This window comes from Saccoglossus kowalevskii, chromosome 4, assembly GCF_978046115.1.
Source record: "Saccoglossus kowalevskii chromosome 4, keSacKowa6.1, whole genome shotgun sequence".
Taxonomy (NCBI): domain Eukaryota; kingdom Metazoa; phylum Hemichordata; class Enteropneusta; family Harrimaniidae; genus Saccoglossus; species Saccoglossus kowalevskii.
The window spans coordinates 2,246,001-2,266,168 of NC_140644.1; the positions used below are offsets into that span (position 1 = coordinate 2,246,001).

At 33.2% G+C, this 20,168-nt stretch overlaps 1 protein-coding gene across 3 annotated transcripts in view; it reads right to left on the reverse strand.

Moving 5' to 3' along the window:
• The window catches only part of LOC100377540 (H(+)/Cl(-) exchange transporter 4-like), a 59,240-nt gene that overhangs the window by 11,459 nt on the left and 27,613 nt on the right, over positions 1–20,168 (reverse strand). For all 3 annotated transcript variants that reach the window (XR_014929072.1, XM_085497634.1, XM_078013166.2), the window contains 10 exons: positions 16,917–17,126; positions 12,029–12,345; positions 11,369–11,575; positions 9,224–9,304; positions 4,113–4,295; positions 3,259–3,348; positions 2,936–3,060; positions 2,423–2,570; positions 1,655–1,740; positions 732–853 (listed from right to left, as the gene is read on the reverse strand). Coding sequence is in view for 2 of the 3 variants with exons in the window: in XM_085497634.1 (XP_085353760.1) it covers positions 732–853; positions 1,655–1,740; positions 2,423–2,570; positions 2,936–3,060; positions 3,259–3,348; positions 4,113–4,295; positions 9,224–9,304; positions 11,369–11,575; positions 12,029–12,345; positions 16,917–17,126 (1,569 nt within the window). In the remaining variant the exon portion in view is untranslated. The remainder of the gene's footprint in view (positions 1–731; positions 854–1,654; positions 1,741–2,422; positions 2,571–2,935; positions 3,061–3,258; positions 3,349–4,112; positions 4,296–9,223; positions 9,305–11,368; positions 11,576–12,028; positions 12,346–16,916; positions 17,127–20,168) is intronic.

A 20,168-nucleotide genomic window follows, 5' to 3' on the forward strand; every position in this document is an offset into this window, starting at 1 on the left:
ATCACCAACTCATACATTTGACAAAATATTCAACTAATGAGAAAAACACATTTGAGTTTACCAAAATCGAAAAAGTTTGTCTTACAAACAAAATGGTAATTATTATAATAATTTATAATAGTTTTCAAGTAAATGCAAATATGACAAAGATATTGCTGAAAGGGTGGTCGCATAAACAAGAGAGCTGTAATTTGTATACATGTTGTTCATGTGTTACATCTCAGAATTGCTTAAAAGCAATCACTATAGACAGGTTGTCTCCAGATAGAGGTGGTCATTAAAATAGGATTACCCTAACCGTACCCTCAAACTGATGTTTCCCATGATATTGTCACATTGCCTCCACAAACATACCAAAATCATGAGGGCAGGGGAGGACTAAGCTGGCAATGTGTTATTCATCTGATCAACATAAGTCAGATGATGCATGAATGTCCCCAGAATCTAAGGATTAATTTCCGAAGAGCTTACTTGGCTGGCTATACCTACTTCATACTGCCATATTTATTTATTTATGATCACTAATCTTTGCTATGATATGCTTCACTTTCAACAATGCCATCACTACTTTATTTTCTATATCCTCCTTATAATTCCGCTCTGAATCATTCTCCATTTCTCATCCTATATTGTAATTTACCCTACTATATCATGCACTCAGTTTGAGAGGATTTTTACTGGTATATCTTAGCTTAAAGGACTATACCCAAGTTGTTGCCCGAATACCTTACCTGTCATTCTAGTTACACCACCTAAAGCTGCTGCAGCTCCCACCATAGCGTACAAACCAGGATTAACACATGGTGTGGATGGTTTACAAAGATCTTCAAATATTCCCCAGTCATTATTGAAACTAAAATGAACCAAAAGATAATAAAATATGAATACAATACAACCAAGACAATTGAACATAAATACAACTAAGACAAAAAGTATGAATACACAACAACTAAGACAATAGAATAAAAACAAAATAAAACTAATTTCAAATAACCAAGTCACATGAAATATAATTTTAAACTTCTGTTTTTCAAAACCTCACGAGAAGGTTTTTCCAATTTGTTATGAACAACAAAGACCTAAACCAGATAAAAGCTCTTTAAGACATGAAAGATCCCCGAGAATATACAATGCAACCATATTCTTTGTTTGGAATATGACAGGAGAGGACAGTGCCTGGTGACCACCATAATGGTTGAACACAAGCACCTGCAGACCGTAACCAAGGATTTGCCCTTCCTAAGTGAGTCTATTGGAACTTCAGAGAAAAGATCACAATTACCCAGAGAATAGGGGCAACCCATATTGACCTAAAGTTCTTGACTAAATTTGAACTTGGATCTGCTCATCATGAGTATGGTGCTATGGTGCTACAACCATAGTGATCTATATAAAATACAAGTGAAATTAAATCAGGCAAATTCCCTAAAACAAGATGACCCTGTACCGGCCCAGAACACTATTTGTACATGTATGCTGTATATAATAACACTGTATTTACTATATTAGAAGAGCATCTCCAATAGAAGTGCATATAAACCTGAAATTGAGTGCTTTATTCTAAATAATCTTTTTTGGACCATAGATATACCCCTGTTATTTACATAAATATGAATGCTAATACAGTAGTAGCTTTACGACTGTTAATACTTACTATACAGCTTGTTCCATTCCTATACCCAGTAATCTTCCTGCACATGCACCAACTGCCATACTAGGAATGAACAAGCCAGCAGGAACCTGGTAACCAATAAAACATAAATTCCCCATCATGCTACAAATACTCAATTCAACTCATATGCTGACACTAATGTTACATAATGATTGTGTTTTGACAGAAATGTCACTTTCTGACAACAAATGATGCAAATACATGCCAACTAATGTTTTTGTAATCAATTAAAAATTATATTACCGGTACATAATTTCTGTACTCTAAAAACCAATTATTTAAAAGTTGTCGATTTTAGAATTTCTACATGATTATATGATACCTCAAAAAAAAAATATGAACCTAAAAGGTTATAAGAATTTAAAATTTACAATCAGTTAACATTACTGAATATAGTCTGCATTTATTTCCATATCAGGCTCCTAAATTGTTGAATCAGCTCGATTGCAGCTATCAAATCTACTGACAATCTATACTAAAAGTATTTTTTTAAAAAGAATTAAAATGATAGTTTTTCTGATTGCACTTATTATCCAGCGTGAATGTGGTGTTTTTATTTCTTTCTTGTTTTTTTTTTCTTCTGTTTCATGACTTGTGATGTAACTTTCAATTTGATGAATTATTGGTAAAATTTTAGTTTTATTAGCATATTACCACTTGTGTGCTACTTGTTTGTTGTGCTATGTTTCCTGAGGTTAAATAAAATGATTGATTGATTGAATTCCGTCAATGCTCCTTGTCAAGACTTACCTTGATGCCAAAGGTGAATACTGTGATAACTCCTTTGAAAATTAAAGCTAATAGCAGTAACCATAGTGATTCATAAACACCGGGACCAGCTGGTGATGCTGCTACATTCCCAGTATGCAACATAAGTGTGTAGTTGTGTTTGTAGTTACTGAAAAATAAAAGATAGCCCTCAATGTTGAAGGTAACAAATTACTTTGTTTTGGCAGTAAAGGCATGATGCCCACTTATGAATACAACTACAGTACCTTCCCTTTTACTATCAATAAAAAGTTTGAGACAGAGTGAGAAACTGACACTCATTGATCATTTTCCAAGAAAAAAACATGTTTTGAAATTCATCTTAGACACTGGCGATGAAAGAGAATTGATATTCTGTAGTAATTCACAATTGTGGATTAGTGATGGGTTTATATCAGAAACCCAGCCATTGTGGACCGGTTAATCGTTAGTTCTGATGTTTAAGTTTAAACATAAATTTACCACTACATTATCCCTATATTATGACATACATACCATAGTTTAAAATTATCTTCAGGTCCACAGTCATTAAATAATAATTCTATAAGTTGACTTGAACTCATTCTTGTATAAGGATTGGGATAGGATATTATTGCAGTAATTAGTGCCAATGTTATAACCTGCAAATAAACATTGCCCTTTGTAGCACGGTATGTGAGAGCACAAAATAAAACTATTTTCACAATCAATTAAAGCATTGAACTGAAACTTAACACTCACAGTTCATTTAAATATACATAAATTGAAGTCCTTGGTGAAAATGCTCTCTCTTTCCTCATACCAGAGAAACATAGGATTGATAAAATTGAATACATTACCTCAACCACAGGAAATTTTCCTAGTTTACTTGTTTTACGATATTTACACCATTTCAGATTCATTTTGATGAAGAATGCACCGTAAAGACCCTACACAAAAGAAACACAAAAAAGCAATTGAAAAATTAATACATATATAAATTTATCACATTATGAGATAGATATTACTGTATTGTTACTCCTGTATCACAGGATAAGTTCAGTATTACTGTATCGTTACTCCTGTATCACAGGATAAGTTCAGTATTACTGGTATCGTTACTCCTGTATCACAGGATAAGTTCAGTATTACTGGTATTGTTACTCCTGTATCACAGGATTAGATCGGTACTACTGGTATTGTTACTCCTGTATCACAGGATGAGATCGGTATCACTGGTATCATTACTCCTGTATCACAGGATGAGATCGGTATCACTGGTATCATTACTCCTGTATCACAGGATAAGTTCAGTATTACTGGTATCGTTACTCCTGTATCACAGGATAAGTTCAGTATTACTGGTATTGTTATTTCTGTATCACAGGATAAGATCGGTACTACTGGTATTGTTACTCCTGTATCACAGGATGAGATCGGTATCACTGGTATCATTACTCCTGTATCACAGGATGAGATCGGTATCACTGGTATCATTACTCCTGTATCACAGGATGAGATCAGTATTACTGGTATTGTTACTCATGTATCACAGGATAAGTTCAGTATTACTGGTATTGTTATTCCTGTATCAGAGGATAAGATCGATACTACTGGTATTGTTACTCCTGTATCACAGGATGAGATCGGTATCACTGGTATCATTACTCCTGTATCACAGGATGAGATCAGTATTACTGGTATCGTTACTTACCCCAAATACACCTAGTAGGAGGAATGGTACTAACTCAAAGAAGAACCATGGCGTGTCATATTCCACATAAAACATCACTAAATGGTCAGTACCAAATGGATTAATAGTTCTCAATACAAATGCAGCCACCAATGCACAGAAGAACGACCTCCATAGTGTTTTCATTGGAAAATAATAACTGACCTGATATGGGGAAGAATATACAACAATAATGAATGTATGACAACGATGGCAAGGTGAAAAATAATTTACAAGTAAAGTACATATACTGATAGATTGCATGAGTAAATAACTCACTTTAAATAGTGTGAGAAATAATAGGATGAATTTATATACAAAAAACTAAATATTTCAGACATAGAGATGAAGAAGTTGTCTTGCTTTACACAGATAATTATTTACTTTAGAAGAGAAATTCTAGCGTACACAACGCTCAGCTTCAAGTGGGCTTAAATCTCCCAATCAAAATGACGACACAAGTTCAAATAATTCCATGTATTAAATCGCTAGCATTGTCCCACCATGTTGTGTTTGATATAGGACTTGCAGCGATGCATTCAAAATACATTGTAAATTTACATGACATTTGAATATGTGATGCGGTACAACTGTAGCACTTAGAGTCATTTAAGGTAGTCATATAAAATGTATTGCGGCAATGAACATAAGATTAACTATCTTATAACATGACACCTTGCATACTGTAAAACCATTTATTTTCTCTATTTTGATGTTTTGAGCATAATCACTGTGTTTTAATTTCACAAATTTGTTGAGAAAACAATGATTTGAATTGTTACTTTACATATTCACATAGATTTAATTTAGTAGATTTTATTTATCGGCGAAAATAGCGGAATTAAAAACAGTGAACAATTAATGCATTCACAGTATGTATACCACACAGATGTAGTATCTTTCAACCTGACCACACAGATGTAGGTATCTTTCAACCTGACCACACAGATGTAGGTATCTTTCAACCTGACCACACAGATGTAGGTATCTTTCAACCTGACCACACAGATGTAGTATCTTTCAACCTGACCACACAGATGTAGGTATCTTTCAACCTGACCACACAGATGTAGGTATCTTTCAACCTGACCACACAGATGTAGGTATCTTTCAACCTGACCACACAGATGTAGTATCTTTCAACCTGACCACACAGATGTAGGTATCTTTCAACCTGACCACACAAATGTAGGTATCTTTCAACCTGACCACACAGATGTAGGTATCTTTCAACCTGACCACACAGAGGTAGGTATCTTTCAACCTGACACACACAGATGTAGGTATCTTTCAACCTGACCACACAGAGGTAGGTATCTTTCAACCTGACCACACAGATGTAGTATCTTTCAACCTGACCACACAGATGTATGTATCTTTCAACCTGACCACACAGATGTAGGTATCTTTCAACCTGACCACACAGATGTAGTATCTTTCAACCTGACCACACAGATGTAGGTATATTTCAACCTGACCACACAGATGGAGGTATCTTTCAACCTGACCACACAGATGTAGGTATCTTTCAACCTGACCACACAGATGTAGGTATCTTTCAACCTGACCACACAGATGTAGGTATCTTTCAACCTAACCACACAGATGTAGGTATCTTTCAACCTGACCACACAGATCCTGACCACACAGATGTAGGTATCTTTCAACCTGACCACACAGATGTATGTATCTTTCAACCTGACCACACAGATGTAGTATTTTTCAACCTGACCACACAGATGTATGTATATTTCAACCTGACCACACAGATGTAGGTATCTTTCAACCTGACCACACAGATGTAGGTATCTTTCAACCTGACCACACAGATGTAGGTATCTTTCAACCTGACCACACAGATGTAGGTATCTTTCAACCTGACCACACAGATGTAGGTATCTTTCAACCTGACCACACAGATGTAGTATTTTTCAACCTGACCACACAGATGTATGTATATTTCAACCTGACCACACAGATGTAGGTATCTTTCAACCTGACCACACAGATGTAGATATCTTTCAACCTGACCACACAGATGTAGGTATCTTTCAACCTGACCACACAGATGTAGGTATCTTTCAACCTGACCACACAGATGTAGGTATCTTTCAACCTGACCACACAGATGTAGGTATTTTTCAACCTGACCACACAGATGTAGGTATCTTTCAACCTGACCACACAGATGTAGTATCTTTCAACCTGACCACACAGATGTATGTATCTTTCAACCTGACCACACAGATGTAGGTATCTTTCAACCCGACCACACAGATGTAGGTATCTTTCAACCTGACCACACAGATGTAGGTATCTTTCAACCTGACCACACAGATGTAGGTATCTTTCAACCTGACCACACAGATGTATGTATCTTTCAACCTGACCACACAGATGTATGTATATTTCAACCTGACCACACAGATGTAGGTATCTTTCAACCTGACCACACAGATGTAGGTATCTTTCAACCTGACCACACAGATGTAGGTATCTTTCAACCTGACCACACAGATGTAGGTATCTTTCAACCTGACCACACAGATGTAGGTATCTTTCAACCTGACCACACAGATGTAGGTATCTTTCAACCTGACCACACAGATGTAGTATCTTTCAACCTGACCACACAGATGTAGATATCTTTCAACCTGACCACACAGATGTAGGTATCTTTCAACCTGACCACACAGATGTAGGTATCTTTCAACCTGACCACACAGATGTAGGTATCTTTCAACCTGACACACAGATTTAAGTATATTTCAACCTGATGACAATTTCTAATTTTTAAGAAAATTCAATTCTGATTGAATTTAGCTGTAGATATGTTGACATCAGAAGTAAAAGTTTGTTGTTCACATTTAGGTATAATTACTACTGATATGATATACAATACGCGGTTAGTGATCACCTGAGTATTCAGGACAATTTAATAAACTTTGCAACATGCTATATTTTTTTCTGATTTCTGTTGTTATAAATAATTTCTACGGCAAGTTACGCAAATTTAAAATGTGAACAAAAAGAATACAAAATTTTACAGTTGTTTGTGAAGTTTGCAAATTACAAAAAAAAGCTTAAACAATTATCAGTTGAATGGATGTCTGAATGAAAAAAGACGCAAACACATTTATTTTTATGGTAGTCTTATATTTTGTCATGCTAAACAGATAGAGCTATGGAAAATATGTTGATAGTTAAGTCAAATAATGGAGACCTAATGGACGACAGTATGATCACTGTAATTCTTTTATCTCAATTACTTGTACCAGCCAGTCGTTATTTACTTCTCAATGCAATTTACAAATTTTAACAAATTGTTGTACAAAAACCAAAATAGAGATATAACCTTTCTTGTGATAATGTCAAAACAAATGAGTCCTTGCGAGTCGCATACTGTATCTTGTACAGTTGAAAACTACCTTTAGTATATCATTACTCAAGGTATTTACTATTCTAGTCACAGTTTGTTCACAAATAAGTAAGAGAATTACCATCACAATGAAAAACAAAAACTATTAGCCAAGAAATACACATGTACACTGTTATATAAAATGATTAAATGTCATCTGACATGCATTTTAGCAACGTATCACACCAAATTATCTCCCAATAGATGATTACCATAGTCCCCATACTATATTTTAACTTGTTCAACTAAAGATATATTTGTTCATACACTACACATGCACTTGTGCAAATTACAGACTGAGGCGTTTCAATGTTCAAAATTTAATGATTTAGTAAATGCAATCTTTGGTTTATCTGTACTTCTAATAGAGTAAATACGGTATATAAATGCTACAATGCAACACACCAATTTCTGATTACCCATGGATAAGTGAATGTAGATTCAGATTTAAACAAGAGGTTGTGATTCGTCATTGGGACAATCTTTTGTAACACCCTTCATGTACAAAGTCAGTTGCACTATGATATTTTTGAAATTATATTTATCTGCATAAATGACATCATAATCACTGTTGTTGTGATTGGTCAACAGCTTTCAACTGTAATTTTAAGCTTCTGAATATTAATTAATTATTTATAAATTAATCAAAAATCAATCCAATGGTAATCCAATATGAGTATTGAATTTGATATCTGAAAATATCTCGTTTTTGTGAACAAAATGAGTCAAAGTGTGTCAAGGAAACAAAAAAGGACACACAGACAATGAAACAAAATGGCCACCAGTAAAATTCTAAAACAAAAGAACATGCGACAGTTATCAACAAAATCAGCCAAGCATGTCTCAGAAACAGTTAATGACATGTGAAAATGTCCATTTTACAACAAAAACAGTTAATGACATGTGAACATGTCCATTTTACAACAAAAACAGTTAATGACATGTGAAAATGTCCATTTTACAACAAAAACAGTTAATGACATGTGAAAATGTCCATTTTACAACAAAAACAGTTAATGACATGTGAAAATGTCCATTTTACAACAAAAACAGTTAATGACATGTGAAAATGTCCATTTTACAACAAAAACCACAGCCAGTCAGTAAAATTTCAGAAAATCCAAAAACAAATAACATGCATTATGTCTTGCATTTTTCAGCCAACTTTGAGCAAAATCTGTGAAAGCATATTTGAGAAATGATGGAACAGATAGAACCAAATCATAGAATAAACTTAAACTTGATAATGTATTAAATCCTTAATCTTAGCCATTAATCAATGATTGGTATCAGGAACAGATCAAAAGTACAATGCATTAGGTGACATACTTTGCATAGTACGGTAAGTACCATTAATCTGTATTAAAAGTCACATCCCTAATAGAAGTCGTACCCATTCTTTTTTGAAATTTTCAATTGAAAACCCCAAATTTACTATTTTTCAGATGTGTAGATGCTCTAATAAAAACTGCATCACTTCTGTTCCCTTTTAATAGAAGCCACGGCTTCTAATACAGATTTTACATTACAGCCAATGTTAAGTCAATGGTATTTTAGAGACACATTTTCACAAATATCTCCAAAATTATATGTGTGGGACACGTACATCAAAATTGAACTTTGTCTTAAGTTTACACATGTACTGATAAATAAGATACCCTACTTAAATACATACCTCTTCTAAACTAAATAAGACACCACCAACAGGAGCACCGAATGCCACAGATACACCGGCTGCAGAAGCTGCAGACAACACCTGCAATCAAAGCAAACAACAATCATTTCATACTTACACATGACAACACGTTATGTGGAAATGCATGGAATCCATCACGAATGCAATTATTACTAAACGGTGGAAAAAAAATGTTTAATAATGAGGTAATCAGAAGAATATGGCAAAATATGCACACATAAATTCCTGCTTTGATTTGTTTGATACAATCGGTGGCAGCATTGTCTGATTTCACATGCTTCATAGGAATTACTATGCAAGGTATCAAACGCATTTGCTGCAGACACAACAAACACCTTAGGTGTGTGTGCATGACAATCATTCCTAAAGTTATTACGTCTAAAGAAACTGTCACACTAATCTGTGCTTTAGTGTACACAGTATTCCTGTAAAGTACCCCTGCTCTTTCCTTCAATTTACAATCATATAGCCAGACTGTAATGCTTTTATTCCCCCTAGATTTAATTAAAATTTTTCTCATGTTTTTTTATGTCTCTAAGACATCTTTTTTTATTCCATATATCAAGACAGTTGCATACTATCGTAGCAGTTTCATAATATGATTTCCTGTGATCTAATTGGTTCATGCAGCTGATTGAACTTTGGCATCACGACAGACGTTCACAAACTACACATTATACATCTCAATTGGGAAGTAATTCTACACTGTATCACTTGAATGACTGTGAGGAATTGTATTTATCTAAAAATTTCTGTTAGTTTCAGATGTCAGTTAAAAGTTGTGTGTGAATAAAGCCGTATATTGATGTATAACTCTTAATTCTCCCAACCTTAGCTTGTATATGCACTGTAAGTTTCTTTCATCCATGTCCAGTGATCATTTCGAATATATTGTATAAAATCATGGATTAAATTGACTTAAAAATTAATAATCATGTTTACTATGCATCCTGTGCATGGGGCTGTAAATATATTACTGGCTTCAAACAATTAAGCATTTTCATTTTTTAATTGAGGAATTATGATCAGTTATGCAAATGAACAGTTTGTGTTTTTGATTATGCACTCACAAATAAAAATTCTTATAACCTATTTTTTTGCATTTAAAAAAAAATCGGATTTATTAAATTTAAGAAGTAATTTTGATTTGCATCTCGCCAAGGAAAGAAAGAAATGAAAATTACTATTTTTCACTATTTGGTAACTTGTATAGTAGGATCAGTACGTACATTTTGTATGTGTACATGTATTTAACTTGATCATTATTCCATATACAGTCCAGAATAATGTTTAAATCTATTTTTAATCAACTGCAGAAGCAGATCAAGGCATATAGCTATGTACACATGTGCAATGGTAAGAATTGCCACTAAGTGAATTTTAACTGGCACAGCATAATTCAATCACATTTTTGCAATTTTATTTTCTAAAAAAGATGAAATATTTCCCATGGTGAATGAAAAATATAATTTGGATAATTCTTCAAAAGTGGTACACATGTAACATGGTTACAATAATAAACAAATTCATCTTTTCTGAGGTATTCTTGGGTATACGCCCATCAATTACTTTCCCTGATGTCGAGGCACCTGCGCTTAGGTATGACCAGGGAAATATGTAATATGATAATTGATTTTTCTTTTCTTTTCTATTCTATTCTATTCTATTCTATTCTATTCTATTCTATTCTATTCTATTCTATTCTATTCTATTCTTTTCTTTTCTTTTCTATTCTATTCTATTCTATTCTATTCTATTCTATTCTATTCTATTCTATTCTATTCTATTCTATTCTATTCTATTCTATTCTATTCTATTCTATTCTATTCTATTCTATTCTATTCTATTCTATTCTATTCTATTCTATTTCTATACTACATGACTGTATTCTTTGAAAATATATTATGCTGTTATATTCTATTTCTTTACTATTCTATTTTATTCTATTCTACCGGTATTCTATTCTCACAAGTCATGGGTTTAAACCTTTTATCAGCATTCTGTAATCAGAGCATCCAATATGCACACTATTCAAGAAGAAATACTAACTAGATGATCATGACATTGCCAGGACAACATAGACATATCATACAGTTTAATCACTTAATTCATCTCAGTACTGACCTCGCGCTTCTTGGCTTCGTTTTTACCATATTTGGGGAATAAGTAAGAGAAGATGTTTCCACAGCAACAAGCTACATGTACTAGTGGTCCCTCTTTTCCTAAACTCAGTCCAGCTGATACAGCTAGCATCATTGTAATGGATTTTATTAATAATGTCCATTTCCCTAAATAACCACGAATGATGAAGCCACTTAATATTGTTTTAATCTGAAATAAAAACAGAGTACAGTCTCAGACAAGGCATCACTATGGTGACAAAAAGAAAATGTGCTTTAATTGGTAATTGTGAAAAGTGAAAAGGGGGTATAATTTTAAAAATAAATATATATCTGTATCTATACTTATCTTGCAAATTTGAATGAACTTAGTCAAGGCATACCCAAGAAATGACTCTCAATCAATAAATTGGTCAGTTTGTGACCAAGAAATTGCTCTTAATAAATGAATAATAACAAAATTAAGGCTCTCAATCAATGAAATAGATCAATGCATAGCATACCCAAGAAGTGACTCTCAATCAATGAAAAAAAAAAACTGTCAGTGGTAATAGTCCATGCATCTATCAAAATTGATTTATTCAGCTCAGATTTCTCATCTTCCTATGAGCAATGATGTAAGAAATACATTGTCTAATTGTGAATGCATCAAAAGTGTACTAACCTCAGGTATACCAGATCCACATGCGTATGGAGCAAACGCCCGTACTAAACTCACAGCTAGCGTTGCTAATCCAAATCCCCATAAAACATAAAATAAATAATTAATTATATAGCTGCCAGCATTATCGCCTAATATATTAAATAATTCTGCCCATGTATGCCACTTAGAGCAACCTTTATCATTGAATTTCAGTTGGTCTGTATCATTTTCTGCCCAACAACATTGTTCTCTGTTCAAATAAAACGCCTGCGGACACACTCCAAGTTTTAAATCTGTCATCCATGATGCTCCGATGTCGATTATCCCGGCACAGGTACCTAGAGAAAAGAGATACTTGTCGTTACTTTGTGATGCCATCCACAGATTGTCATGGTAATGTGATTTCAGGCTTGGATTGCATCCCAGAAGAACATAACAATATACCATAGCCCCTCCATCAAGCAATTATTTATTCAAAACACCACAGTGGTTGATTTAACCCTTCTAATTATGAAAGGAACTGCATGTATCAGTTACAATGTTTACCACTTGATAAAGAACAGTGATAGTTTGTGTGACAAATGGGACATGCAATATTTATACATTTTTGCAAAGTTATTCTCTATGACTAACCTTTGCATAAATGTTTACCACTTGTAAATTTGAGAAAGATTGTGGTTATTCAAGCAAACAAATAACGATAGAAAATTTATCACAATCTTATGTTTCAAAAGTAATTGGACATACTGTATGTCATTAACTTTATTTTTCAATATAAATTATTTTTTTGGTAAAAAAATGCCAAAAATTACATATTTGGGAACAATTTTCATAGAAATCCATATAAGGTATTATTTCATGAAAAAAAATATATAGCATTTATTAGAATTCGTGACAAACATAAGTATTCATCTTGTATATACATATGTAACCAAACAAAATATGTAGATATCGTTTACCATAGCAACTAATGATAAATGGCTAAATAATCACCATTTTCATGGATGCTTGAACAATGTCTTTTTGCAAATTTGTCATTTAATTGTTTGCTTAGAAACGCATTACAAATTGTTTCATACATGTATTTAGTAGCACAGGATACACACTGATATACATACTTTGGTCAGTTGTTTTATAATTTATATGTAACTAATTTTTTATCTGAGCCTGTGAACATCTTGTGAAGATACACCTGTAGTGATTAATGGAAAATTTAAGGGAACCATGGCAACACAAAATTTTGACATTCCAAATAACTAAGTAGTTTTCACTGGATAAAACAAAATGTTCATGTAAATCATGTAAGAATTGATTGAACACACATCGGCTGCTCACTACATTTTTTCAATTTATTTTGGTTATCCACGATATCTCTACAAATAGCCCCAACAATTTAAGGAATTTGAAACTACCGGTAAGTCAGAAGGGGACAGACTCATTAGTTATATGGCACTTCTGCACCACCAAATCATATACAGATGTTTTTAAGTCATTTTATGTAAATCTGTACAAATTCTGAAGGAAAACACAAATGTCTATGAAATGTCTCAGTTCTATCTTATTAATTATGCAAGACTCCAATTTTTCAGTGTGGATAAGTATCAACAATTAAAGTCCCATAGAAAGCAACTATAGATAAACATATTGACATGATCTGTATCGTCTTATCCCTTAGGCTATATTGACATAGTACAGTATTTTGCCGATATGCCATTTAGGGCACATCAGTTCAATATAAGGTCACATGTACGCTAGAAAACAACATAGATAAACTGTTGAAATGTACAATTGAAAGACGGAGCTTGAGTCATATTCAATTTTTACACTACTGAGCATGTAACTGCACATACATGTACATGCAATGCATTATGGGAAAGAACATATTGTATAAAGTGGAAACAATATTTTTGTAATTATTTATTTTCACTGGCATTTAATTTTACTATATTGATGTTTTTAGTAATTTCTCTGGGTTTATGAAATTGGCAGAGAAACAATGAGTTCTAATGTTATTTTAAATGTCTGTACAGAATCAACAAAATTAAAAACTAGCAAATAAACAAGGCCCTTTTTTAGTACATTGCAGATTGACTAACATATGTCAATATTTTAATAATTGATTTGCATCAATAATATTTTTTTTATTTTTAGAATCTTGAAGTATGAAGAATATGACATACTCTTAAATTTGGTTGAACCTCTTTAAAGTCACACCCACTTTAATCTCACTGTAAAATTTTTTTAAATAAAGTAAACATTTTGAATCCTCAACAAATTAATGATTAAGAATAATTAAATTTGGCAATATTAACTGAAGCCCATCACACACTATGGAACACTGACTATTCACCTCTATAATCTGAATAAATAATTGTATGGCAATGCAGCAAAATACTGCCCACGATGTGGGATAAATAAGTGTGGACATCAATGAGACTACCTCCATGGTAAAAAAACAAACAGAATAGAGTGGCATTTCTTTCACTATCACTTCTATTCTGACAAACATCTAGGAGACAGCAATCAATTTAAGCACAATCTTTCAATGAATCAAAGTGAAATATTCCACACTATATATCTCAGGGGAAAGGAGACGCAGACATCAGATGACTGCCGAGAGATGATCAGGTGAAACAGCAATTAATAACCCGCTGTACATGATATCAATCTAAAGGAAATAAACCAATCAAATGAAGATGAGTTATAAATAAGTATATTTCACTGTTTTCTGTGCTGTTTCATAGTTGATGTTTGTGAAGCAGAATGAAAATTAACAGTAGCCCAAGGCGCAAAGACTGCCAAATCTAGTACTGGAACTACCATTTTTCATAACTATCAGCCCAACTGGAATACTAAAAATTTACAAAAAATATTAGTACTTCTTTTATGAAATAAAGAATTAGTCTTCAAAACTATTTATATTCAACACAAATTGAGCAAAATGACATGGTATTTCTAATCACACTTTTCTGTACATGGTTGTAAGTACCTTAAAAACCAGATAGACTACCAAATAGTACTATTTGACTACCAGCTTTCAAAACGAGTAGCCTGTCAAACTTCTAATAAATGTTGTTATTTTCAAGGCATTTGAAGTGACTTCAATACGCTATGACATGCAGAGAAGCGGCCTCACGTTACACACCATCTAAGCTGCATGTAATCTATACAACAATCCAGGAAGTAGGATGACGTTTGAAAACTAATCAAAATGAAGCAATTGAGAGTTGAAATAACATGGCTGGCTGGCAACCTAACAATTTTATGTGTTTAGTGTATTAAGAAATACACAGTAAATGTCAGAATAGAGTGATATATGAAGCATTTTAAACCTCAATGTCATAATTTGAAAAAACTAAATTAACAAAATTTGCTTATTTTTATTAGTTAATTATTACATCCTCAATACTAATTTAATTATCTGTTTTAACTTTGTTACATATGTTCACTGTTTATAATACAGCCAGGTTACCAGTGCTGATACAATATACTATTAGGTACAACAGGGTGAATATAACATAACAGTTTAGAGAAATTAATTTCTTGAAGTCTACTTGTATTTATTGGTACATGTAAACCTTTTCATGGATAGGATTTCTCAGAGTGATTTTGTAGACACACACACATATGGACATAATAAATCAACTGATTTGTATCTACATTCTATGAATAAAACAAACAACTGAAAGTTTTCAATAAAATCCTAAGTTGCAACAATTTGAAGATCATTTCATTTAGATTTGTTTTTCAAATTAATATTATGCAGATAAAAACCAATATTTGGTTGTACCGTACTTTACACATGGGTTGTTAAAGTACATACAATGTATTTTTGGCTGAGAATGTAACACAAACTTTACTACATGTATATTGTGTTGAGTCTATATTTATGCAGTTTTGTTTGAGAGGAAGTACATAGTAGAGATGGGGGTGGGTAGGGTCAAAACAAATCATTTTTCAGTAATTTGTTGCGAAATGTTTGTAGTGAAGATTTTTGTATATGTTTTTAATGTGTGACCTTCATGGTCGAAGAGAAGGGGCAATTCAAATATAACATTAAACCACGTACATGCTAGACTTTATTTGTACAGGGTAGTCTGTTCAGTCATATACCTATCTTCTATATATTTTTTCTGCAAGTTCCTGTCATTTTACAGTAATCCACTATAAAGATACTGTGAATTTTGATATGCACTGAGGATAGGAACAGCACACAAGACAGACTTTTTTTAAGTCCACTCTGACTGGAGGCCATATTCGCAACAAGACTGCAAACTTGCCAAGTTGGCAGTACATGTAAGTATTCTTTTTTTTTTTTACTACTGAGTGGGCTGCTGATGACAGGAGTCAAACCCACTTTCTCTGACGATCTGGCAGACATGATAATTATTATACCACACACTAAGCAATGGCAACGCATACCCAACATGTGTTATTCTAATGATACTGTACAGAAAGAATATTCACCAGGTTTAATTTCAGCGTATTTGATGTTGTAGGGATATTCACCAACAGATTTTGTCGTTCAAATTTGTCTGCACTTTTTTTTTTTAGATTCTTCAACATTTCTGGAAATGAACACTCATTTTTGAGGCCAACAGACAAAATCTGAGCCAATTTTCAATTTTATTTTGTGAATTTGTGATGAAAAGAAGGAACTGGAGGTGAAAAGATTAAATTAAATGGTTTGTAAAGAAAACAATACATTATTATCTATTATTATTCAGCTATCAGCAAAATAGGTGAAACTAGAAGCCAGTGAATAATTAAGCTCTGTACAGTAAACAAATTCACATGTTATCATGGCAAATAACGTCTCAATCTACGTCAAATTTTACCAACTTAAAATATGTGCGTCACCGTTTTATTACTATTTCCTTCAATGAGAGTGACAATGTAAATAGCATACCTGCACCGACACCCACTAAAAACACCACAAGCCATCCTGACCAGGCATCGTGAGCAGCCTTCAATTTGTTGAGCGGAGACTTGTCTCTGTCTCGGTGAATCCTTTTGTGTCTCTGTCTGTCTTTCTGGATATCTTTTAACCAATCAATGGTATGGAAATCATCATACTTGCCAGTATCAATAGGAATATCTTCCAATGGTTCAACAAGACCTGCCGATGATAAAACAGACATTATATGTACAGCAACCAGAACCTTAACTGATGTAAACGTTAAGTGTTTACATCAATAGATCAATAGCCCTGTTCACACTCATAAAGGTGTGCGCTTTACTTGTGTTAAACCTAAGCCTTAAAAATGATTTATGCTGTAAATAGATTTTACAACACATTGATGTCTGAAAGCAACACAACATGTGAACTACAGTATAATTCATTTTTGTACAGAAAAATGCAGGTTACTTTCTGGAAGTACTTGCCACTGGGAGAACATATCAAATTGCCCTGATAATAGAAATATAATCACACAACCCTGTCATAGAGCAAGACATTGAAGGTGTCTGTGGTAAAATGCACTGTATGTACCATTTGTACTGTACAAAACAAAAGTTAGGAGAAAAAAAAGTGATTTAAAGTATTGCCTGTTACAAAAAAATATAAACAAGTAAATAAGCACACCTCAGCTAATATGATGTAGTTACATGACAACACAGGGACATGGTTCAATCTATAAACCATTGTTTACTGCTCTATATGTATATGAATAAAAGCTAAAACAGTGAATTACTCTGCCAAAGCTACTGTAATAGTTCTATTTTAGTCTTCACTTTTCTTCAGAGTATTGCACCAAAAATAGCCAAATCTTTGAGCTAAAACTGAAAATTGTCAGTTGGTTTCAAAATTAGGGTTAATTTCCAAAAATATTGAAGAATAAAAGAACAAGCAGCCTCTCGGCTGAGATAGCTCCGCTGTTTGCAATGCACATTTCAATTATAGAACAGAAGATATCATTAGAAAATGAACAATATGCATAGTATCAATGCAATGGGACTTGCTGTTTTCAACAAAAATTCAAAAATATCATTTTTCACCATAAATGATTGTGGTTTTTAACAAGAAGAAAATATCACTTTTTACCAAAAATGCCAAAAATATTCACCAAAATTACTTAGATAATTAAGTTATCATTACAAAATGAACAAATCAGAGAGAGGTCCGCATGTAGTACCTATATATGTAATATCAAAGCAATTGGACTTGCGGTTTTTAACAAGAAGTCGAAAATATCACTTTTTACCAAAAATGACAAAAATATTCACCAAAATTAGAGAACTAAAGATATCATTACAAAATGAACAAATCTGAGAGAGATCCACATGTAGTACCTAATTATGTAATATCAAAGCAATTGGACTTGCGGTTTTCAACAAGAAGTCGAAAATATCACTTTTTACCAAAAATTACAAAAATATTCACCAAAATTAGAGAATTGAAGATATCATCATGAAATGAACAAATCTGAGAGAGGTCTACCCAAGGTACATATACACCAAGTATCAAAGCATTCAGGCTTGTAGTTTTCAAGAAGAAGTCGAAAAAGTAAAACATTGACACGGACGACGGACAATCACTCATATGATAAGCTCCGCTCGACAAAGTTGACAGCGGAGCTAAAAAAGTGAAGAACGATTTGGGTGAGAAAATCTGGTAGTGAAAAGGTATAATCTTGTTCACCAATATTACATTAATAATAATATTTATATTATTATTTTTATATAAAACTGTGATAATCATCCCACCACACATGCCTGAGACATGGGTCTGATATATAACGGTATATAAACAAAGATGGCGACTTTGATTGTTGTGCAAGAAAGACACTATCAAGGGTTACTTTGGTAATTCCTGGAGTGATTAGAATGCATCAAAGGATTCTAAAGTAGTCCAAGTCAGTATTTGTTACACATCATAGCAAGATCAAAACTCGCATGCATGCTTACTACTTAGAGGGCACATTGGGTTGTGGTAAATCACTGTTTATCAACACAACACTTGCATATGCATTGCATGATAAGTTCGACATTTACGTGTATTTTATACAAACAAAAACGTGGAGAAAGAACGGCATACAAGTATCACTCAGCTCAACTCACAAACTGTTTACATTGGTGCCAGAATAATTTGTATTGGTTGGACTTTACTGTTTATGTAATACCCTGGTAGCTTCTGACACGATATATAAATATTACATGTACAGTGTGGGAGTAATATAACTTACAAGCTGGCTATCAGCTGACTAGGACTTTTCATAAAGTCTGCAATTTTTGAAGCAAGTATCACTTGTCATCAATAATTTCAACTTATTCCTTATATTACATTATGAATACGAGACATATTAAGCAGATTTATCTGTAAAATGTAGACATGTAGAGTATTTAAATCAAACTAAGCCAGCTTAACCTTTTCAGCACCAGTCTTTCTCGCCAAATTATTCTGCACTTTTTTCTTATATATTCTTCTATATTTCTGGAAATGAACCCTAATTTTAGAGCCAACAGGCAAAATTTTATTCAATTTTCAGTTTTTACTCCAAACATTTAGTTGTTTTTGTCCCAATCTTCTAAAGAAAAGTGCAGACTATAAACGGGACTATTTTGAGAATTTGTGATGAAAAGAAGGAACTGGTGGTGAAAAGGTTAGAGCCAGCTAAATGTTAAGTTATATGTACAGTACTGTACATATTCCATGTGCTGTGGGAACAATGTTGAGCTCTTTTTAGCACAAGTTGAAATTATAGTGTGGACATGTCTATGTAGCAGTGAATGAGATTACAATTAACCGCATGGTAGATGTCATGGCAATTAAAACTAATAAATCTTGACTTGCAGTATAAGGTTCTTTTTCTTTAATGATCTACTATCTACACAACAAACCCATTCCCTTCTTTTATTACGAATATTTATACATTTGTCAATTGTCATTTAAATACTTGTGACCAAAATCTGTGAGCAATATCACTTCCTGATGCTTATATATTTTTGATTAGAGATAAAGTGCAAAAAGTTCAAGCAACATTTTGTGGAGCTGACAATTACCATTGAGGGGCATCAGATAAAGGCAAGCAGCAAATTTACTTAATACTAGATTAAGTAAATGCTGCATGGTTTGATTGTTGATGGAATATTCCATTTGTAACCAAGGGGTGCAAACATTTTATTCCATCATTGCAGATACAAATTTTAATTTCTTTTCTCT